At 40.2% G+C, this 24,396-nt stretch overlaps 1 protein-coding gene across 1 annotated transcript in view; it reads left to right on the top strand.

Annotated features, from left to right (window-relative positions):
* Positions 1-896: 896 nt before the first annotated feature.
* Positions 897-24,396, top strand: part of st6galnac5a (ST6 (alpha-N-acetyl-neuraminyl-2,3-beta-galactosyl-1,3)-N-acetylgalactosaminide alpha-2,6-sialyltransferase 5a) — a 49,953-nt gene continuing 26,453 nt past the window's right edge. The window contains exons 1-2 of the mRNA XM_080503932.1: positions 897-1,038; positions 1,917-2,126. Coding sequence (XP_080360058.1) covers positions 1,024-1,038; positions 1,917-2,126 — 225 coding nt within the window. The 5' untranslated portion in view covers positions 897-1,023. The remainder of the gene's footprint in view (positions 1,039-1,916; positions 2,127-24,396) is intronic.

Genomic DNA, 24,396 nt, shown 5'->3' with positions numbered 1-24,396 from the left:
TTCCATAATTGATTGGTCATATCATTTCCTGTTGAGGGTCTTGGGGCTGCACCTGAAAACTGTCAGCAATTCAGATGAGAAGGTGAACGTGAAATATCTTAGTGTTCTTCAATGACTTATTTGTGTATAGGTCAAAATGAGCTTCAAAATATTAAATTATAAAAGAAACCATTAAAAAGAATAGATACATTTGACTGTGTGTCGTGGAAGTAGTGTTTTGGTGTAGGTGTGTAGTTAATGCCCGACACTTGAAGCGAGTGAGAGGCAACACGTGCTTCATGTAATAAAAAAGAAGTGTTAATCTGTAGGTGGTGTTGTTGGACTGCAGGGACCAGTCATTAAATATATTATACTTATCTTAATTTTGAAGGCTTATACTGCTAAAACGGTGGACTGGAAGAAGTCATATCATCTCAACTCTGAAATAAAGTGAAAGTTTGCAGACACACTGAGTACAAAATGACTTTAAATACTGAATTTAAGTGGTAAAGAAGCAGACATTTCTGCCTTGATTGGAAGCTTGTGTGTGCGCTTTGCACGCAGCAGGATACAGTCACACGCCGCCACTGTAACTTCTCTCGCCTCCATAATCCGCCTCATGTTTTATGCAGCAGACGTCAAAAGATGACATGACGTGAGTTCACTGTACTCAGGAGTAATCCGAGCGCAGATTCTCATCAAATACCTATCGCACCGTGGGAAATAACCATTAAACAAAACGGCCTTATCGCCCTTCAGCAGGTAGTCTCTTTAATTAAGAGCGCCGCGCGTCGTCCGCGCGTCGTCCTCCCCCGAGCCGGAAGGCGTTAAGACCCAGCAGAAGTACAATAGTGAACATCTGTCGCCGTGCCTCGGTCTCCTCCGGATGAATCGAGCCTGAGCTCCAGTCTGGAGACGCGCAGGCGAGCGGCAGCACTGCAGGCTGGCACGGAGCGGATCGAGCAGCGTGGAGCCGGACAGAGACCTTCGCGGGCTGGACCATGACACAAAGTGAGCCGCAGTCGTGAGACAGCGCGCCGCAAGATGAAGACGCCTGTGGTAAAGAGGTTTATTTTTTGTTTTTGTTTGTAGTGTCGCAGGAAACTGTTTGCGCTTTGCAAATCCAGCGTTGTTTCGTGGGATGTGCGCTCTAATCGCCATAATGCCCCTGCGCTGTGCGTACAGTGTCGGATCAAAAGATTAGGATCTGAACAATGGACATCCAGCTGTGCGCTCTGTTTGGCACCACTCCGCGGTGAGTGCGCGCGGGATGCTCTATGTTTCTGCTTTTGAAAACCCATACGCTTAAATTAAAAAGAAAAGAAAAAGTGCACGCAATTTTAATTCTAAGAAATTCTTGGCAGCTGGAGAGATCAACAGATCATCCACTCACGCTGAGACTCTTTGGCACAAAACAAAATAAAAAAGCGAGCTTCTCTCATCCTTCCGCAGGTTGTTGTGAATTTGCACAGAAGCTGAAAGTAATTCCTCACTTCAACTTTTACTTTATGTCTTTCGCTGTTGCCTGACGCGTGGAAGCACATCAGTACACTCACAGCTTTGCTCCTGAATGAACCCCAGCGGAAAAACGCACAACTATGTGAAGAAAATCGTTATGAGCCTTAAGTCTTTTCAGATTAACTCGACAAGAGCTGTGTTTTTAAGTGTTGGTTGTACGTGACGTCACTTTCTTAGTGAAGAGAACTGACAAATGACATGATGATGATGGTAGTGGTGATGCTGATGAATCTGGAGCCTATAGGTGCAGGACAAACCAAGTCTGGTGCAACAGGACTAATTGTGTGTGTGTGTGTGTGTGTGTGTGTGTGTGTGTGTGTGTGTGTGTGTGTGTGTGTGTGTGTGTGTGTGTGTGTGTGTGTGTGTGTGTGTGTGTGTGTGTGTGTGTGTGTGTGTGTGTGTGTGTGTGTGTGTGTCAGCGTCATGGGGTCGCCGTGCTTCTTGTCCTCCTCCTGTGTGCCAGCCTGTTCCTTGTGTACAACGGCAGCTTCAACGGTGCTTCCAGGGACGCTAACGACACTCGCATCCGACAGCATGAACAGCTGCGGCGGCCCACCGAAGCCCCCGTCAGGGTGGCAAAGCCTCACCCCCCGGTCCTCCAGGGATACAGTGGTATCATCGACCATAAGGTAAACAGATGTGGCTGTGTCTTTTCTTTTTCTTTTTTTTCCTTTTTTCCATAATGCAGAAACGAATTACCACAAATGTGTGGCTTTAATGCCCTGCAAAGACTTTGGAGAGTGCAGCCCATTTATAGTGTCTACCATTTCTGCATGGCATCTTTACTTTTCCCATCTGAAACACATAAAACACACACACACACACACACACACACACACACACACACACACACACACACACACACACACACACACACGCACACACATACACACACAGACACCCTTTCCTCCTAATGACCAGCAGTCGTCTATCCGCATAGCTCTTTAGAGAGATGGAGCCTCCCCTCTGTCATTTATCACAATTTTCCTCAGCACTGTTGCGCCACACTCAATACCCACCTGTCGTTACTAATAACAGCTTAGGCTACAAATGAAATCCTTGGCTGCATTCTTGCGCTCTAATTGATAAACCCTGGAGACCTGCAGCTAGGTGAACCCTGACGTCACTGTAGGGTGTATTGACTCCCATCTATTACCAAGGCAGAGGAAAACAATCAATGTGAGTACTGGGGAGCAAAGCCTTTGCAAGTAAAACAGACATAATCGCCTTGTAAAGTTGTTGTTTTTTTTTTTAGTAAACATATAAAACAATATGCTTCTATGTGGGCAGAAAACACTGAAATAGACATATTTGTTACTGAGATGTAAGTAGACTACAGACACAGATAAAGAAAGTAAATAAAAGTACACATTCAACATTTAAAAGTAAGAAAGTATACATGTTACGTTCTCAAATGTAGCAAAATACTTAAAAAGTAATTATTACATGACAAAATTGCTTTGAGATGTATGCATGCACATCCTATGTAACTCTTGTTATACCAGTGTGGATAAACCAGGTTACTCATTAGCATTAAAACATATGATTTTATCTGAGTCATAAACTGCATTCAATCATTACTGATGTAACTTCAATTAAATGTCTGAGCTTTTGCAGCTTCCGAGTAGATAATTGGAGCTGTCAGTTGTTTTGATCCTATGAATCATCGTCACAGAGGTGTAAACAACTAACCAGACAGGTCTTTTTTAAATCGAAGTCGGGGAAAGTACTGATAGTTGTGTTCAAGTGCAGGGAGGAAAAGTAAAAATTATTCATATGCATGAAAAACCTACTAATCAACACTTCACTTCACTTCACATCTCTATATTTAATATCATGCTGTGGGTGTCTCTGTAATCATTTTGCCTCCCTTTCCAGTCATTTTGCATCTCTCTGTAGTAGTTTTTCTCCGTAGTCCCTTCACATCTGTCTGGGGTCACCCCTCTTCTCTCGGTAGTCATTTTGCATCCCACCGATGTCATTTTGCATTTCCATTCAGTCATTTTAGGTTTGTCTGTATTCATTTCACTCCTCTCTGTTGTCATTTTGCATCTCTCTAGTCATTTGATTGACTTTATAACAAAAGCAGTCATTCTTCTGGCCCTCTGAGCTCCGCAGGCCCCTGGGCTTGTGTCCAGTTGGTCCATTCACTAATCCATCTGTGGCACGACAAGAATGACAGGTCGAGTCATGCTGCCAACTCAGCCTCAAAGAAAGTATCTCTTGTTTCCTGGAAAACACATATTAAGTCATCAGATTATGTCCTAGGTGGATTTGCATATGAGTAATTGAGCAGCAGGCTGCCGGCTCTTACAGGAAACTGTTGCTGCGGGAATGTGACAAACATATTAGCTGCAAAGATCTGCAAGATATTACCAGCTAAAGTAGCCTGCTTGGTAAATGAACTTCTTCTAAATGAAACACCAGGGGATCCGGAGAGTCCCTTAATCTTGTGACACAGTATTGGAGGTTGGCAATGAAAGCTAGAACCATTATTTACAAAAACAAATCTCTCAGGTGTAGAAACCAATACGTGTGGAAGCCTTACTGAAACATTCAGCCGGCAGTTTTGTCAGGGTCCACGCCATTTGCCTGCTCACTTCAGTCTCCTTCGGGATTCGGGTGATTTCTGTAACTACACGTTGGTCACACAGTAAGTTTGTCTTTATTTAATTATCTTGTGACATGCTGTGCACAGCTCTTGCAGGCAGTCATGGCGACTGCGTGTGTGTGAGAGCAGTAACAACACTGATGTTGTTACTGCTCTTTCTATTTCATTATGTGTTCCTTTGATTTATTTTTCTCTGTGTTTTCCCTGATGGTTCCTTGTGCTTCAAGTTTTGATTTATCTTGGTTCTAGAAGGACTTGATGTCCTGCCATAAGTTCAAATCCCAAAGGTCTATACACACTCTGTAAGAGCAGGGACATTTGTTCTTTCCCTCAGGCATGAGCGTAAAGGAGGACATCACAGTTTGTTCTCAACACATCATCTTTGCAGAACTTTCTTCTTGACATGTCCAACAACTATTGTGTGATTGATCTGATATTTTCTGTAAAAGGTTATATTGCACAAGAGGGAACATGTCACCTGCATTCACTCTCATTCATTGCCTCCTACCTGGAGTTGTGCACTTGCGTTTCTCATGAAGTATGAAACGTTCTGCACATAAATAATGTTTTTCTCCTTCTTTCTACCTCGAGAAAAAAAAAAATTTGGTATTGCAGATCATGTCTGATTATATTTCCACCTTCAGTGTGTGTGTGTGTGTGTGTGTGTGTGTGTGTGTGTGTGTGTGTGTGTGTGTGTGTGCGTGTGTGTCCCTCTCTCTGGCTCTTATTGTGCCAGCTGTGCCCCCCCCCCCCCTCCTTCTCTGAGTACATAAACTTCACTCTGTCCTTGTGTCTGTCTCGTTTTGTCTGTTTATCCTTTCATCATCTCCAGTTTTATGATCTGTGTAACCTTGTCTATTTTTGGTTACTTGTTTTATTAGCTTGGGATGCCCCCCCCCCCCCCGCAAAGCTTTTTGAGAATCCTTTTGGTGACCGAATGGAAGCTTTAGTGTACTCCTCCCATCGTTCAGTAGTATCTCAAGTTGAGTTTTACACCTTTAGCCTGAGGACATGTTTGGAAATTAAAGTTCTGGAGCATTTAATATGTTTCAGAGACAGTGGAGAGCTGACAGGAAATGAGAAGAGATAGTGGGCATGCAACCCAGGCCTCAAGCCGAATGGAGTCAGAGGGTTTGCAGGCTGCTTTTGGCTTCAAGGCTTCCAGGAGCAGAGGCCAACATGTTGAGTGCTCTGTTTTTCCAGTGTTCCATGAGGAAATCTGCTAGCCAGCAGTTCTGCAGCATACTTAAATCCCAAAACCAGTTGTGAAAGTCTACCATCCATTTGGTGACCACACATGAGTATATCAAAGGTCTTCGATAAGAGGCAAGATGGAGGCAAACACGTGTAGCGTTGCAAAGTTTTTTTTTACATGCATTCCTTCTTACAGCCTGATAATTTGGCTAAAACAATCAGATAAAATGAGGCAGTCATTTAGACAAGAGAGACTTTTATTAAAACACAATAAACATGGTTTCCTCAAAAGTGTGAAATCTTATATCGAGGTGGTTTTGATTGTGGGAATTACATTATGGCTTCATCGGTGAAGAATAAAAGGAAAACAGCTTTAGTATTAAGTGCACATCATATCAAGGTGCAACGCTTTGCAAAGAAACTGATCAAAAAAGGAGATATGCCTGCATACTTATATTTAAGGAAGAAAAAAATATGTATTCATTGCAGTTCCTTATTTGATCTTCTGCAGGCCTGTTGAACATACCGCACATTTTATATGCAACGTGTAGTGGTTTGCACTCTCACCTTACAGCAAAAGGATCGTATGATAAAGTATGGGTTGAGCTGGGCGGCCAAGAGCTTGGATTTAAGGCTAATTGGTGACTGTAATGCACATCTTCTTTTTCCCCCCATCTTCATAGAAATCATGAAGACTTAAGTAAAACTGTCAAGAGGTGCAATCAGTCTGTCTCACAGTCAGAATCGACAAGAGGCTGAAAGTCACCCAGTCCCTCAGGAGTGGCGTGATTCACAAATAAACACGAAATTAAAGTTTGCTGTTACATGTTGTGACAGCTGATGAGGCACAAAAACCCCATCCTTTTTTCTGACTGCCTGAAATGCCAATATTCAGTGACCGTGTACGTTTTGATTTGATGAGGATTTGTCTGTAATGCGTTGGTAAACCCAGCTATGGATGAGAATTGATTTTCTTTGAGTGAACTGGAGCAGCCGAGCTGAGCATCATAAGTAAACCACCAATTTATTTATTTTTTCTCTTGGCAATAAACTTATTGACATTTCGGCAACGAGGGACGGCAATTAGGGCCGCGACTCTACTGAGCGTCATTTATGACTCTTCAAAACCTGCTATTATGTCACCCTTTCACATTTTGTCAGCGCGAGCTGCAATCAATAGTTTATGATTTGAATGCACTTTGTGTGACAACAACAACATGTAGTAGTATATTATGGACTGCGTCTTCAAATCATTCAGTTCTCAGGGTTGTTGTGTCCACCTAGGAGTTTGACAGCACAGTCTCGCTTTCTGTGTGTGCACTGAGCAGTGTAAAAGTTGTTTTTGTCTCACATTTGCTCCTCTGCAGTGCTCAATGATCAGTGTTTGGGAAAAAAATACTCTGACATGAACATTTGTCTTCCTCATCTTTGCTTGCTGACCTCTGCGACATATTGATCTTTCTGAGATATCAGCTGGCAGGCACGTCGAATGCAGTGCCAGTCAGCCTTTGACCGCCTCACTTTATCATCCACCAGAGTATTAAACTCATCACAGCCCAGAAAAGCTTTTGGAAGTCTATAAGTTTTCTTCAGACTTTAGCCAAGATGCTAAAACACATGCCAGACCATTTAAACATTTCTTTCCGCCGATAATTTCTTGAACCATCATTCTCAGGTCACGGGTCAGGTTTATGCATCCAATATTTTATTTATTGTATCTTACAAGCTCCATTAAAGTCAAAATACTCTGTGTTTTCAAAACAATGTGTTTGATTCAGGTCAAAATGAAAAATTAAGGGTAATTTATTTCCATATATTTCGCAGCATTGGTTGGCCTTGACTAAAAAAGGAAAGGAGAGTGACAAGATTAAAAAAAAATAGACTTAGGAAACTCTTGTAGAGTAAGGGGAAACTCTTGGAGAGTAAGGGCAAAGAGGATGAGAGAAGGGGACAAAACTGGAGAAGGGTAAAGACTGAGAAAATGATAAAAGTGAATATAGGAGCCAGGAAAGGTTCAGCCTGAGAGAAAGAGACAAGAGAGTGAAGGAGGAGGCAGAGACCGACATGAGAGCGAAAGATAGTGAAGTCCCAAAGGGTTTTCTTTCTTCTAGCGCTATCCTGCTTTTTATTTTCTCAGCAAGGAGGAGGAGGAGGAGGAGGAGGACAGGAAACCACTCTTGCCTGTCTCTCAGTGGAGATGGGGAGGATGAGACAGCGCAACTGTCTTCCTCAGATTGCCTCCGTGACATCAGAATGGAGCTGCTTCTTAACGGATATCCAGTGAATCGGGTGTAGTCCGAGTAACCGAGGGGGTTTTGGGGCAGACACCAATGAGGGGCTTTGTCAGACCCGAGTGGCACCCTGATGAGATGCTGGAGAGAATCGCGCAGGGAAAATTCTCCTGTCTCACAAGGCAATGTATTCAGTCCATCTCATGAAGTCTGCAGCGTTGGTTGTAATTTACACTGTGCTTTGGCCAGAACTGGATTTTTTTATTGCAGCACATACATTCAGCACAGCAGCGATTCATTGGGGTAAAAACAGAATAGAGTGCGGCTACAAAACACATTGGCGTTAAGCAGGAATATGCACAGCAGCTTAGCTTGTTAGCATGTGATAGTCGTGGTTTTGTAAAATAAAGCTTAGATGAAGAACGTCTGCAGGTTTGTAGAAATTAATCCATAAACATATTCAAGGCTTCTTCTGCATGTTGTATGACATAACAGGATAATACTGTTAAATAAATACTTCAAGATGACCACAATGATTTCTTGGTAATTTTTGGAATTGATTTCTCTTTCAGTATTTTGACAGTGTGTATTCATCTTTTGTTGGTTTGACTCATTTTGACTAAAAGTTAATGAGAGGTGGTGGTCACATAACAAACCTAAAGAGTTGAAGGACATAATAATGTGTGAAGATAGACACAATATAGAGTGTTGAACACAGATGAATTGGATTCTAGTTGCAGCATTTATGTGAAATTACAGCAATGATCACTATATTTAAAGTCGATTTACAATTTTGAAGAGCAATGGCCCCAGTCTATTAAATCTGCTATTATTGAAGAAAAACTGGAGGTAAAAAAGTTTGCAATGCTCTGTCTTTAGGAAGGTGTGATTATTCTCTCATGTCTGTCTTTGAGGTTACTATGGAAGGTTGGCTACACATTTTCTAAGAAACATTTTCTTTCAGTGAAATAAAGCTTTAATTTCATGACATGAAATGAGGTGGCCAATTTTACACTTTTCTAAGATGAAGCTATAATTATATTATGTCATCCTCTTCCTGAATTATCAAATTATCTTCTTCCTTTATTCTTTGTCTCCTGTATCCTCTTTTGTGACTCCATTTGTGGGCATCTCCTCCTCTAAGAATGTCGTTCCTGTTCTCCTGGCAGCTCAATTGATACTGTATGAATGAAAGAAATCTATGACTGCTGTGGATGGATGGGTGGATGGATGGATGGATGGAGAAAAGCAACAGGTGTAGGCAGTGCAAAATTATCAAGTTGCCGCAGGCCATCTCCTAAAATGTTTTACTGGCACACTTTTAGTGCCGCCATCTCATTACTGTTCATTACTCTGCAACGCTTTATTGACACATTGATGAGGGATTATTTCCACTAAGTGGAGGTGCTTAACATCTAATATTTGACTGGGTACTTTTTGATGTACATCCGTTGGTGTTACTGCAGCAAACACGGTGCTGCTTCGAGCGATGTGTTTAAGCCCAATAAGAGAAAACAGAACAATACATATTGAAGGATTATTACGTTGGCTGCAGGATATTAGCTTATTATCAAATGAAAGTTTTACTTTTACCTACCCCCATTTTAGACATGTTGAACTAGACAAATGTGTCATGTGTGTATTTCTATGTGTGTGCATGTCGTTAGGTGTAGATATAGATATATTCATATTAGCCTAAAATATAATTTTCTTTCTCTTTTGTATGTATTAGTATGTTCTTTTTAAATGCTTTTAAATGTCTGGAACGAATCGAGAATTTAAAAAAATTATCCGTTATCAAGACAAAGCATAGTGAAGTTTAAGCACATTTCTGAAATGACCACAAATCCTTGTCAGTGCTATGAAGCACCTGTGACTCACCAAAGCTAAACCCAGTTTGATTTAGATTTTGGTATTAACTACGAGCCACAATCTCCTCATCGCTCAGGTTTTCCTTGATTGCCACAGTGTTGTCCATATTTAGGGCTCCATCTTATAGGCCATATATGTTGACATGTCAAGCGAGAACACACAGTGCATGAAAACTGTCTTTTGTGATATGCATAGTGCACATTATTTATGATATATTGTGCAGCACAATTTACAATTATTGAACTAAAATGTAATTATTGGTATTATATTGTTGTTTTTATCTTGCGAGAAGTTACATGACGTTGTCATGAAGTGAAGTGATCTGTTTAATTTCTGTTTAATGCCTCAAAAAAGTTTTATAAGGATTCAACTAGATGTTGCTTTCGTTTTCTTTTTTAAAAATCCAACCCAGATTTTGTTGTGAAGCTGTCTATGCAAACTGGTCAGAGACACGTTTAGACATATCAGTTCAGAAAATACTCCCCGACGAGACAAACTTTGCTTGAAGGCATGAGTACGAAGCCATCTGTGCCAAGGAGACATGACAAGGCATCCTTCTCCCAACCACAGCCCCAGTGACAGCTGGAGAAGTGAGACGTTTAATATTTCATCTCAGACACCCACATCTCCGATGGTTTTCACCGAGAAACTAAGCCATTTTTAACTGTTCATTAGGATTTTGCTTTGCAATCGACCAGCTAGATGGCACAACAGAAAACTCACCAATTAGGGCATTTTACAGTCAAGAATGCTGCAGTCATCTAATGCAGTCGAACTGTTTGTGAAGTCTGACAGTTTTGTGCATGCAAAAGCAGAAACGTGTGTGTGTGTGTGTGTGTGTGTGTGTGTGTGCACACGCGTGCATGTGTGTGCATGTGTGTGTGTTTGTATGGTCCATCTTTGTACTCTGTACCATTTTAAATTACAATGCAAACTGAAGCAAACATTAGTGAGAGATAACGGCTATTCTTACTCAGGGACCTTGTTAGAATACTAAAAACACAGTTTTGACTGAAGAGATGAGAATAGTAGTTTCGCTATGCCACAGTGGTCCCAATTGTGGCATAGTCTTGGATTTGAACTTATCTCCCGTGCATTCTGCTCCCGCCAAACATAATGCAGCTTCAGGCTCTTTCCAGTGCAGGCCTGGAAAGCAATTACGGATGAAGAGTGGGACGGGGAGGGGGAACGCTGCCTCTCGATAAGCATTCCCTTGACGGGGTAATCTTACACTTGGTGCCTTTTGGCATCCTCTGATTAGAGAATCACTGCTGAAGTTATACATTTTAACATAAAGGAAGTGGAGGTGAATTTTCTTAGTGATTTCATGTTTTTACCTCTGGTTCCCCGTAAGCCGCAGCCAATAGAGCTCTTCCTTTGTTCCATCCCTGAGATACCTGTGAAGGATCTGAAAAGGTTACGGTATGATAAACGGATGATACCTTTTGGCACAACATCGTGGAGACAGATGATGACCTGCCGCCGCTTGGCGCATGCGAGAGAGCAAATGCGAAATGACGGCTGGTGAGATGCATTGCAATAAAACCCAATTTCTTTGCTTTTCCGTTCTTTGGCTGCACAGACACATGAGGATGGCTACATTACTCAGCTCTTTAGGCATGATTAATGAGCATTCCCTCTATAGTTGGGGAGAGGAGTGATCAAACTGTTATTTGTATTTTGGCGTAATCGCTTTATGTATGCTGCAAGCATTTCCACTCCAGATTAGAAACATATTGGATGCCAAGGTTATTAATTATGGGGTCTGGGCTTTGCCAAAACCGATGTGCTTCTTGGCCAAAAATAGAGCAAAGGAGCAGAGTTGTGTTGAAGTTTGATTTTTCTTTTTTGAAAGACAAAACTGTGACATAGCAGAAGTTGTCGCAGCAGCACCAGAGAGCCGGAAGACAGAAAACAGCCAACTGAAACCTTGTAATATTTTGCTGACTTTGCTTAAATGGTTGCCTGTATCATATCGGCTGCCTTCAGTCAAGGGACTATCGTCATGGCTATTTGTGGAGAGGTCCTCGATCTCCTGCTCCCACTAATGAGGCCGCTGATTATACTTCCAGAGGTTCCGAGGAGGAAGAATTTTTTTCTGGCCAGACATAAAGCCGGTTAAACCTCTTTTACCCCCCACTCTGCTGGAAGGACTTTGCATGAACCCAAGTCACAACAATACCTTTACATGTCGAGACCAACCTGATTCCCAAACTTTTTCTTGAGGGACCCAAATTTTCGCTATTGTAAACCTCGTCATATGAAAGGGGTCTTATTTTGAAAAACTGCAATCAAAAGCAGAGAGAAATTCAGCCAATGCAGACAGAAAAGAGATGTGATATTGTGGCGTGCTCTGCTGCAATAGTGGTGAACTCTGTTGTTTGCATCACAAACTATGACAGAAATAGTTGTATCAAGAAATATAAAAGAGAGCTACACAGATAAATTTGCACCTTCTTTTGACTACTGTGGACTGTGAAGTGGTTTTGAATGTCAAGTTTGAAAAGATAAGGCTCTCAAAGCTTCTCGACTGTCCTACAAGTGCTCTTTAACCACTTCTTGCTTCGAAAGCAGATTGGAAAACTATCACATCTGAGTGTAACTGCAATTAAGACAAAAGTCCAGCTGCTGAAAAGGTGTTGTATCTCAATTTGAAATTCAAGATTTCCTCTTCCTGAGTATCTATACAATAACACACAGTGGATGGTACTTACTTTGGTGGGGAGCTTTTCTTATGTGGATAAAGTTAGTGAAACCAACTATGCCTATATATCTTGATACACTTAGCGATTGACATTTTCATTATGATATAAGAGTGCTAACCACTGTGCCATTGTGCATCCCCACAAGAAGTATACATTGTGTACAGGAAAAGTATGAGTAACAAGATAAAGATAAGTATTTACAAGGGTTACAAGCAAATGTTGTTATACACATGTCAAAGTAAGAGATTGAATGAATGTGCATGTACTGCAAACTTAATCAATAGTAGCTGGAGAATAGAATATGTTTATAAAAATAAAATATTTAAACTCAGTAGAATCATTCGTCTATGGAAAGACTCAGTTCAGGCAAGAAAAGGTCAACGATTTTTCTCCTCAAAGCTGTTTGGTGTCATAAAAGTATGAAATTTAATCATTTGAGCATTACAGTATTATTTTTTGTTGATATTTATCGACATATCTATTAGATTTGAGCATGTTTGTGTTTGGACGTGTGAAACCATGTGAATGTGTTCATTGTCAGCCCTGAAATGAGACTTCAGAATCAATCTAAAATATGCATTTCTGCTAATATATCACACACACACACACACACACACACACACACACACACACACACACACACACACACACACACACACGTAGTCCTCAATTTCTGATTCAACAAGGCAGGCACGCTGAACAGGCTTTCTGTTATTGAAGTAGTCAGACAACTTCTCTGAATAAAATAATAATAACAATAAACAATGTTAAATGGCCTCAATTGTTTTTTTGGTTTGTTTCTTCAGATTTTTCTTCAAAGCACAATTGATGTTCAGTATTTCTTAAAGAACAGAACTGACGTTTTTGAGATACAAAAATGAAAACCTAATTGTTTCTTGTCTTTTTAAATAATAACAATGATAATAATAATAATAATATGTTCAGTTTTGGAAATTTAGAGAAATCTGAATGTGGCTGTTGTGATTACTTTGTCATACTACATGTGTTCCTCATTAGTGCTGCTAGCTTTGAAGAAACTACAAAAAGCGGGATGTTGGTACCCAGTGAGTGACTAATGGTCTCAATTTAGTAAAGCGAACATGAACAACAGATCACTAGACAGTCTGCAGGGTAAAATACTTGACTTTAACAGAAAAACCAGCCGTGCTGCACAAAGTGAAGGTCATAAAACACTTTCAAATCGCCTTTTTCTGTCACTTCTGCAGTTGCACATCATCTCTGTTGCTGCCAAAGCAAAAGGTGTGAGAGTCGCTCTGCAGTGAATATGAACCATAAAGGTAATGCTAATCTGACGAGTGAGGAGAGAAGGTGTCCTTCCAGTTTTCACACCTCCTGTCAATCATTGAGGACTGTGAGTGAGAATATTGGTTTGTTTTCTCTCCCTCAGAAAGTTGCCATCGAATCTATTCTCCATTTTAAAACTTTCCAAACCTCAAGTATGAAGAATATTGAAGCCTGTAAATGCAGTGGTGTACCTCTCACCTCCGCCAGTTTGAGTCCACACACACACATATTTGAGATTTACCGAGATGTTTGACAAGCTGCAGCCATGGCAGGTGGGTCACGCTGACACGTGGGCCAGCAGAGGAAGTTTCCTTCCTTCAATTGTCAGTACAACAGAATTGATTTTGATCTGAGACCTTGATTCAATCTCAACCACAATGTCTCTGCATATTCTCATTTAATTCACTGCAGTGAAAGAAGAGAAACCCAAAAACTCAAATTCTGGGCCGCATGGAAAATATTAAATGGTGCAGACTTTCTACACCTAATTTTTTAGTATTGAAGACAGTCTTTTGAACTTCTATCGCTTTTAGAGGAACTTTGAGAGAAACTAAACAGAACACACTCCTTCACAGTTTATCTGAGAAAACCTTCAACGTGTATTTCATAATTTAAAGATTGTGTGGCATTTCAGGAAAAGTAGTATGAATGGGTCTTTTCTTTCTGAATAACACCCAGCAACCTCACAGCTTTTATGGAGGATCAATGGATAACATCAAAATCAAGCAGTGTGTTCACTGTAAACCAGCAGTTTCAATAGTTACTCTTAATAGAAAATAAAGTTAATACATTAATATGTGTTCTCAATAGAGAGATAGAGAAAAAGGCAAATAATTTTTCTATTTATTATTTATTCAAGCAAACTACTTGTTTTTCTAAAGCGACACACAAACACACACACTGTTTCTTTTGTTGTTGTTGTTTTTTTTATGTGAATGATCTTTAGAAATGGTGCTGTCATTATGAGTTCTGAGTTAAGCTTTTTTACATTTTATCTGTCTGATTTAGCAAGAGTTTGCACAGTTATGTAGTGGTTAAGAGTCAGATTGTGTGTACGGCAGTATAGAAGATTGGTGGTGGATTCAAAAGACTTTACTTTGGTTGTTGGAAATGCGGAAGTTTCCCAAACACCAGGATTTCTTCCAAGATCCGGTTCTTTCTGCCTTGAAAATTTGAAACCATCCTTGCTAAGCTCAGAGTAAAGTTTCTGAATGACGGATTAATCCAATTTTAACTCTGGAAACAGTTTAAATGTTAATTTTTACACTAAATAATAATGAAATAAAGACAGTTGGCTGCAGCAAATGAAATTACCAGATACAAATGCTAATTTCAGTGATGCAAAAATAGTGTCTATTTATGAGCTGAAGATGACTCAATTTTCTCAGGCTCGTAATCACAGTGTTAATTCCTCCTTCCATCATCATCATCTCATTAATAATGCAACAAAATCCTTGATGATGATGATGATGATGATAGCATCAGATGCTCAGCTAATAACCAAGAGGAGCAGAATCGACCGCACAGGCATTTTAATGCAGCCACAACTTCATTTCCAAACTTCAGCCATAAAGCAGACACAAAACTCCACAGATGGAATATTTTCTTTTATCCAATTATCTAGACGAGTGAATCAAAAATGTGGCTTGGACTTCTTTTGAACCTTCTAACGACCAGATAACCCTCTTAACAAATCTTTTTTGTGACCGATATGACTACTTAAATGCCCCATATTTTTTTCCTTGCTGATGTAACGTGCAGACTAAATGTTCATAAATTGTATTTTTGAGCTAAGTGCTAAGAAATCACCTAAATGCAGTTTTAATATAGTTTCCATGGTATACCTCTGAGTCTGTGGAAGTAATGTTCTATTTTTGTGTTAAAAATACAGCATCAAAATCTGTCCAAAGGCGGACAAAAGCCATAACTAAAAGCACAGAACAACGAGCCAACGTCAGAAAAAGAAGCTGGCACAGGCATCAGGCGGCGCAAAACAAACTCTTCAATAAGAACAATGAATCCATGTATATCAGGAAGCCAACACAGTGCCTGTAGGGACCTTGTAACCTGCAGGGCCCTCATGCATAACACCCAAGGCATGCTCCAAAGTACTTACCTGTGCAAACTTGATATTCAAAATGTAAGACTTATTTCATTTCCCAACGAAATGTAATCAAAATGTTCGTTTGTACAAAAAAATTAAACAGATGCTTATGAATTCAAGACCATCAAGAATGGTGATTACAGAAGAATCTGAAATGTGTTCACTGACTTTCAAATGTTGAAACAATTACGATGAACAGAAATATTGCTGCTTTTTATTCTGAATCTCATCACATATATGAATATTTAGCAGCATCAAAAGTGAACTCTGCAGCTTTAATCAACCAGGGAGTTTAACAATAACAGCATAACAATGTTATTCTGTTCTTGCAGTCCTGCCTTGTTCTGATGAGAACTTCTTTTTCTTGTATGATTGATCAGAACTAGTAATATCTATGGTTTACCCAATACAGCAAAACTGCTGCCTATATATTCACTCTTTAAATAGAAAGAAAAAAAAAATCCTCCCAGGAGTTCAGTTTTCGGTGAAATATGAAACTAATTTTGTTTATGTGGTTAACACCTCAAGGAAACCAAATAATTTTCTTCTTGTAGAGTGTCCACCTTTACTCTGCTGCTTTGAAACAGCTCTCAGCTGATGACCCCGGGCTACTTCCTCCAGGATACTGAGGAACCTCCTCATCCCAGCAGGAGAAAGACAGTCTGAGAGAAAGCCACAAACACAAAACACATTCATAATGCACCTACGTATTAGTATTTTTCTACAGTCATAAATAACACACTTTGTTGTTCAGCAAAAGCACATTTTCCAGTCGCTTGGATGAAGAATCCATTTTTGTAGGGTCGGTGTCTGACCTTTCTACATACACTGAAACTGCAGGACACACAGACCTGTCTACTGTTTGTGTGGGCACATTTTAGAAATCTCAGACTCAATATTCACAATTATTTATGAATAAATCACATTAAAAAAAAGAACCTGTTGTTTTCCTTTGTCGTTTGCTTCTCCCTGGAGTTATATTGGAGAAAAACAAAACCAAGATAAATCTGTATTCTCACGCCTCACTTATATCAGAGGTTGGACAGTAGGCAGACAAAATGAATCCATAAAATGTCTTTGGAATAACACAAAGTCCCATCAGCTCACTGAGCACATAAACTGTGGGGAAGTGTGATCCTTCCACAGTATCTAGGCCTGCGTGTTGTTACTACAAAGTCAAAGAAATATGCTCCAAATTAAAACTTTAAAATCTTTTAAAATCATAAAATGCAAACATTCTGAAGTGATCTGTGTCTTTTCACCTGTTAGTCAAATCTTATTCCTCATATTTCCTCCGTGACCCTCTACAGGGGGTCCGTCTCGAGGAGCAACGAGTTAAGTTACCTAATTGCATATGAACATCATGAACATGCAGATGACTCACTGATCCAGTACAATAACAGGACTTTTTTTTTTTTTTTCTGTACATGCTTTTTCTCCTCACACTGCAGCTGTGTGGCGCTCACCTTTTCTTCAGCAGCTGATCAGGGCTCATTAAGGGATAAAACGCTGTGGGAGCATCTCACCGACTGAACGCTGTTAGCATGCATGCGCGCATTGTTTGTGTCTTTCATGAATTCCAGCGAGGCAGAATACACTCAGGATTAGACTAATGAGCCCAGTGTTTGTGGGGGAGGCTCATCACCTTGGTGAGAAAACCTGAAGAAGAAAACAGAGAGAGGGGGTAACAAAAGAATCCTCCAAATAGCCATTTATTTTTGTCCATTTCAGAGTCGCTGAAATCTGCTGGAATCATTGCTTTCTGCTTTCTTTGTCAAGCTCAAAGTGTTTGAATGTTATTCAGTCGTATGTTCCTAATCACTAGTTTGGCTATTATTGCACCTCAGGTGTGTACCCATTAACTAAATGAATAGGCATTACCTCAGCAATAAACATTAGCATCATGATTCATTTCATGAGTGTTTTCCTATTCAAAGTCTGCATCTCCAGGACCGCAGCAGAAAAATGTACAAACAGCAGTAGGGGGATGACACTGGAAATCTCAACATTGTCATGAAAAGGAAATTATTATTCTTAACAAATAGACGGCAGTTTTTGTACACAGTGGGGGACGATGCAAACTTTTTTTTTTTTTACCTAATTATCAGCACCAATGTCTTTATAATTTAAAAATGATAGACACTCCATTTAAAAGTGATTACCACACAGGCTGCATCTGCTTAGAAACTGAATTATACTATTGCAGGCAGCTGTTTATTTTAATATTATGTGTTCAGTCCTTATGAAAATTTCACAAAATACCCCCTTTCTTTAGGATTTCCAGTTTTGTGAAACAGTGATTTATATTTTAGAATTTTTTATTTCTAAATATATCTATAGGTTTTGAAGGGAAAATCGGGTCACTACACAAGTTTTCATGCAAACATAACATAGATTAAAACACAACTTATAAAACGTCTTAATATTAATTTGTTTCAGAAGGGAGTCTCCAGTTTAAAGACAATAAAGACTGAGTACAAGGAGGTAGATTCAGAGGAGTGATATGTTGGGAGAGGAAAGTCTCAGTAGTTTAGTTGTTTGTTTGAGACACAATGGCAATGAATGGAAACGTGGCAGAGCTGAGAGTGATTTTCAGTGGGAGTGACCAGATTAGACTGGATTAGCGCCATTAGAGCAGGGGTGTCACACTAATTTTAGCCAGCTCAAATTTACCTTTAGTAGGCTCAACCAGTAAAATGGAAGCATAACAAACTTTATATTAGGGCTGCATGATATATTGCATAATTATCATCTTTGCGATGTCAACATTTGCAAACAAAGGCACAAGTTTATAACTAAGAGTTTGTTGCAATTAATATTACAATTGCAATAATAAACAACATAATTGTACATTGGATAATTAACTAATATCATGCAGCCCTACTTTATATAACTTTTTTGACTTAAAGTGGTCATATTGTGCCAAATTCACTATTTAATGGTTTTCCAACAGTAATATGCATCCCCATACCTGGGAATGACGCCCAAGAGAAGAAAGTCTGACATCTCTCGACCTGGCTTGTTTCAATTTTTAAAAAGTGTGTGCACCAATGAGTGAATCAGACATCAAATAGTCTATAGTGACATCAGGGGTTCAGCCAATTCCGATCAAGGTAGGCCCTCCCGTTGACCCTCCTACAATTAGGCATCGGCACTGTGGCAACACCGCACAGGGAAAAAAGCCCAAAAGAAGAACAGTTGAACTACAAACATGGAAAATTACTACTATTATTATTATTATTATTAGTAGTAGTAGTAGTAGTAGTAGTAGTAGTAGTAGTAGTAGTAGTAGTAGTAGTAGTAGTAGTGTTGTTGTTGTTGTTGTTGTTGTTGTTGTTGTTGTTGTTGTTGTTGTTGTTGTTGTTGTTGTTGTTTTATTTCATTGATTAATCTCATCAACATGTCAACAGCATGACATTTGTCAAGATCTTGGAGATAGATATTGTGGTTCAGTTCGTACTGTAGAATCATGTCTGAGCAGGTTGTAGTTGCAAGCAATTATTCCATCTGGATGAGAGATAAAAAGGTGGAAATGCTGTTTAAAATAGAAACTCTGCGTTCTTAGAATAACTGCAGTAGCTTCTGAGATCCCCTTAATGGTCCATTGAGATCTGATGTTTTTTTTATCTTTTACATTGTGATTAATTCTGTTATTCAACTTCCATCACTCTGTTCAAATTAATTTCAAATAGATTGTGCAACATTGCCACCTGAGCCACCCGTTAAAATCAGGGCCTAAACTATATAGGGTTTGATTCAAGTCTTTAAGTTTCTCTGCAAGTTATAAGAAGCTTTTTTTGTGTAAAAAGTTGATCTGATGTGTTCACAGCTGTTATTATTGTACAAATCTACCTGAAATGAGGTAGGATTTGAAGTGCTGCTCTGCCACTTCATCATAAACATCTGCATTGTTTGGGGAGTTTACATGTTCTCTCTTTGCCTGTTTTTTTCACTCCCACAATGGTTGGATGATTGGTAATTCATAAGTTTATTTGGTCTGGATGATTAAATGAGTAATAGCCTGTGTCTCTGCATTAGGTCTGTAGTACAGCGGAATTCAACAATTCGTCATTATGTCACATGTACTACAAATTATTATGTAAATTATTTTCTAAAGCAAGCAAACTAGAATAAGCCTCAAAGCCAATGCTGTCTGAGTGAGTTTGTATAAGCGTGCATAATGCAGCAGTTATAGAAGTTTTATTTTGTCATTTCACTGTATTTTCAACCAGAAGGTTCCATTAAAATTGGCTTTATGTTTAGATTGTAGTAACTTTATTTATTTATGTATTTATTTATTTATTCTAAACATTCTCATTGCATATGCTCTATGCCACAACAAAGAAAAACTTTTAAGTTTTAATTAAAGGTTACTGTGGCACTATTTTATCAGTCCAGCTCGCTCAAGATGATGTTACGTTTGTATGTGGCCCCTGAACTAAAATGTGTTTGACACCCCTGGTCTTCAGTCAAAGTACCTGCTGTTTGACTGAAGACCAGGGGTGTCAAACACATTTGTCCAAATTTTACTCACATGTTAGGAAATCCAATATTTCATTGTATATATGTCACATTGCAATATTCAATGTTAGGTAAGTCTGACAGACATAAACTGTGGACCCATTCAACTTTTAAGCAATTTATGGCATTGTTCAGTAACTTCTGATTATTTATTTTGAATTTATGGCTGTAAAACTGAAGGAAAAGCTCTATTTAAGTGTATTATTATTATTATTATTATTATTATTATTATTATTATTATTATTGTTGTTGTTGTTGTTGTTGTTTTTTGTTGTTTTTAGGCAGTAGTTATGCTGCAGGAAACACATCACCATTACCCTCAGTTTGACCTGAGCAGAATCAGTGTTTTTACTTCCTCATTCGGCCACATTGTGGGTTTTTTAAGTCGCAGTTCAATGGAGTACCTGAGTGAATTAAATTCACTGAAGTCTTTCAGCAGTGGTGGAGATTGTGCAGGATGTCCTGTGTTGCACACTGATTCTGCAGTGACTCTTTTAGTGAGCAAGGTGCCCAATTGCTCAGGTTGCAGCCATAAAACTTGTGCCAAATCAAACATGCAAATCCCCAAATCTGCTGCAGTGACCCGGAGAGGGAGCAGCTAAAACTGGCATCAGCTCTCTCGGGCATGCAGTGTGCATACATTTTAGTCTCGCCTTAGTGGAGGTGATTACAAAACACTAGAACTATGTACATTTCTAACTTTCTGCTAAATATAAAACTAAGACAGAGTGAAGACACGTTTCATTCTGAGGTGGACAAAATGGACACATGCTTACAGACACAGGTAAGAACTGCGCTGGTGAGACAGACGCGGTGCTAAACAAATCAAGTCCAACAATGTTCTGCTGTGTTTATGAGCAAATGTAAGAGATATACACGTGATAAATACTCCGGAGTACAGAGGAAATGAAGGATGCTGTCATGTGTCCGGCATGTCAATAGGAAATCTGTCACCTCTCAGGAGACACCTTCTGCTTCATGGGTGTAGTCACTGGCAGCTGGTGTTTTACACACACACACACACACACACACACACACACACACACACACACACACACACACACACACACACACACACACACACACACACACACACACACACACACACACACACACACACACACACACACAAGCATGCATCCTTTCAGTTACTGTCTCTCATTATCCTCTGTTCCAGTACATAATGGATACTCTCCAGCTTGAATATTTATTTCTGATCGTGTTTTCAGAGGAACGCACAGCTTTCTACCACACGGGGATTTTTAGTATTGCCGATGTATTATTGATGTAGTCTTTTTGTTTTTCTTTGGTTTCTTGTTACATTTTTCAGAACACAACAGTAATTGCTCCTTTGGGATTAAACTTGATGTGATTTTCTTTTCTTTCTTTACACTCCAGGATTTTAACAGCCTGTCGTCAGTTTGGAAGAAGTTGTTTTTTTTGGGTCGGTGTGAAAATTGCCAGTTTGCCCCTGTTCACAACAAACTTGTCATCTCGAGTTTGACGGTTAACTGTTCGCCTGAGTGCCATGTTCAAATTTCCTCCCGCCATCCCTTACAGAGCATATATTCAGCACCGTGCTGAGATTATGCTGCACCTTTTATCTTTCAGTTTCCTTTTCAACTCGCTGTATCACATGTAGGAAAGGGGACTTTTTGCAGTGGAGGGGTTGGACGTGATGTGAAAACGAAATGGTGGCGCGTACTTTGCCCTCAGACATCTCCAAGTTATTACTCTCACCAGACTTCTCTTAACAAGATCATCTTCTCCTTATTGATCGAGTCCATTGTTTAACTACGCCGTGCTGGGCGATAACCATGACTATCACTCCCAACAATCGATCTGAGAGGATTATGGGGAAAATATCAGCCTACCGCATCAATAAGTGGTGAGATGATGATGAAGCTTGTCGCATGCTCACTTGCGAATGTGAGACCTGAAGTACTTCAGGTGTGTGGGTACGCCCGAGAAGGGAAATCCCGTTTTAATGATGTTTGCAAGGCTGCTGCTTTGCTCTCACATAATGACCCTATAAGATATCACAATTTCAGTGGCGCTGTGAAAAGGAGCGAGTGTGAATTTTGAACTTTTTTTTCCTCATCAAAGGATGCCCCTGGAATCCCACCATGTCTCTCTGAAGGCACTGCCCTACATTTCTTGGTCTCCAAAGTGCTTCTTTCTCTGACAGCCACTCCTTTTTCTTGCTCCTCTTTTTCATCTATCAGATTGCCTTTCATTTTCTTCCCCTCCTTGGCCCGCCTCTGTCTGTCACGGCTCCTTCTTTCGCTCTCTCCCTTTGCCGTCTTTCTCCCATCATTCTGCCTTTCTCTCTCTCTCTCTCTCTCTCTCTCTCTCTCTCTCTCTCTCCTCCCTAATGTCCCTATGTCATTTCCTCCTGGGTTTTTTTCCCTCCTCTATCTTCTCTGCTTGCCACCTCCTGTTGCAATTTTAGAGCAAAAAGGGGAGCAGAGGGAGAGATTCCGTGACCTGGTAAATTGCACCTCATCCTTTGTATTCATGCCAAGGCAATCATTCCTCCAGAGAAGCATCTGTGTGGGCCTCACAGCAGTATCTCTCCCTCCGTCTATCTGCATGGACGGTTTGGGGACAAGCGAGCGTCATGGTGCAGTCTGTACCGGCAACTCGAGGGTTGATATGGAGCCAATTAAGGCAAAACAGTGTGTGTCGTAACAAGGTGCAACCCGACTGCCTCCACACTGACTGCCTGGGTCCGATCCTTTCACTATCTCCTACTAATAAAAGCTCAAGGCAGTTGCAGGCGTTTGTTCTCTTTACGGGTCACCCGCACCGGTCGGGGTGAGGAAGAGGAGGTCCACGTCTTATCTGGCAGGGAAGAAAGAAGGGAAACGAGCTGCGGCATTGTTTCTCCTCACCTTTTGTGTGCTGCTGGTGAGCAGAGTTAAGGTTTAATGACACAGAGTCCTGCCTCCAGGCCAGAGTTGGGCTGCATGAGGTGTTTGGTGTTTGGTGTTTGGAATACAAGGGCATTTTATATTGGCAAGGCAGAACAGGGAAAAAGTGTGAAACAGTGTGGGTGGACGTAATAATAGCAACACCTGGATTTCAGTCCGGTGTCGCGGCGTTGTAGTCAAGCTTTGCTGAGACTCGTGTCACATGGTTGATGATACAACTATCTACAGCATGAGTCCCCTGTGGCAACTGGAGCCTGGATGAAATCACTTCTACTCAGCCACACACACAATGAAATGATTAAACTCTGTGCTTTCCATGGTTTCTGCTCTGTAATTTCTGTGATGAGCCGTCTGGTTATGTGGTGGGTGATTAAAAGTAAAGCACTTTTCACTCTTTTATTTTGAGTTAAGTCTGGAGTGACATGAATTGCACTCCTTCAATAAGTCTGCGTTGGAGCTGAAATGAGTTCAGCATGGAGGGGGAAAAAAATAGAACGGCCTCTCAATTCAATTTCAAGGACTCGGACAAAAAAATGCACAGGGTTAGCCAACAATGAAGTGTCACCTGGCTGAAAGCACTCGCCCCTGTTCGATTTTTTTTTTCAGCATGATTACTTTTTCTTAACTGCTTTTGATCGTGAAGCTTTGAGGAAAGTTAACTTCACAGAGTTAAAAAATCTTTTCTTATGCTATCATCAGTGCATCTGCGGTGGTTTGGCATCTGATAATCCGTCAAACTAATGGATCTACTGTATCTCTCAAATGAATTTCTCCATCTGAATCATATTTCATCGCCACATTCCACACTACCAGAAACAACACTCCCCCATTTTTAAAAAATTAATTCTGTGTTGTTGTGTATCCCTTAAGGTGATTGTTAGAAGTCCAATACTGTGTTTTTACTTCCCATCAATCATTAACTAGACAGTGGCACAACAAGAAATGAAATTTGTGTTTGGTAAAATGGTAAATGGTCTAGATTTATATAGCGCCTTCTAACCACACTGAGTGCAGTCCCAAAGCGCTTTACATATCAGTCATTCACCCATTCACGCTCACATTCACACACCAATGGGACAGAGCTGCCATGCAAGGCGCTAGTCGACCACTGGGAGCAATTTAGGGTTCAGTGTCTTGCCCAAGGACACTTCGACACATAGACCAGTGTAGACTGGGATCGAACCTCCGACTTCTCACTCCGAAAGACGACCACTCTACCACCTGAGCCACGGTCTCTCACGGTAGACAATTTCTTGAACTTTGCATCTCGACAGGAAGTCTACAATAAATCCGTAGCACCAGATTTGTAAAGAACGTACATTTGTGGGATGAGCAGGAGAGGTTAGTACCCCATGCAGCTTAAATTAGCTGTTCCTATTCACACTTTTTGTTGTTGTTTTTTTTTATGGAAACAATTTACCTA

This window comes from Blennius ocellaris (genome assembly GCF_963422515.1).
Source record: "Blennius ocellaris genome assembly, chromosome: 10".
In the NCBI taxonomy this organism is placed as follows: Eukaryota; Metazoa; Chordata; class Actinopteri; order Blenniiformes; family Blenniidae; genus Blennius; species Blennius ocellaris.
This window is presented reverse-complemented; position numbering and strand designations above follow the sequence as displayed.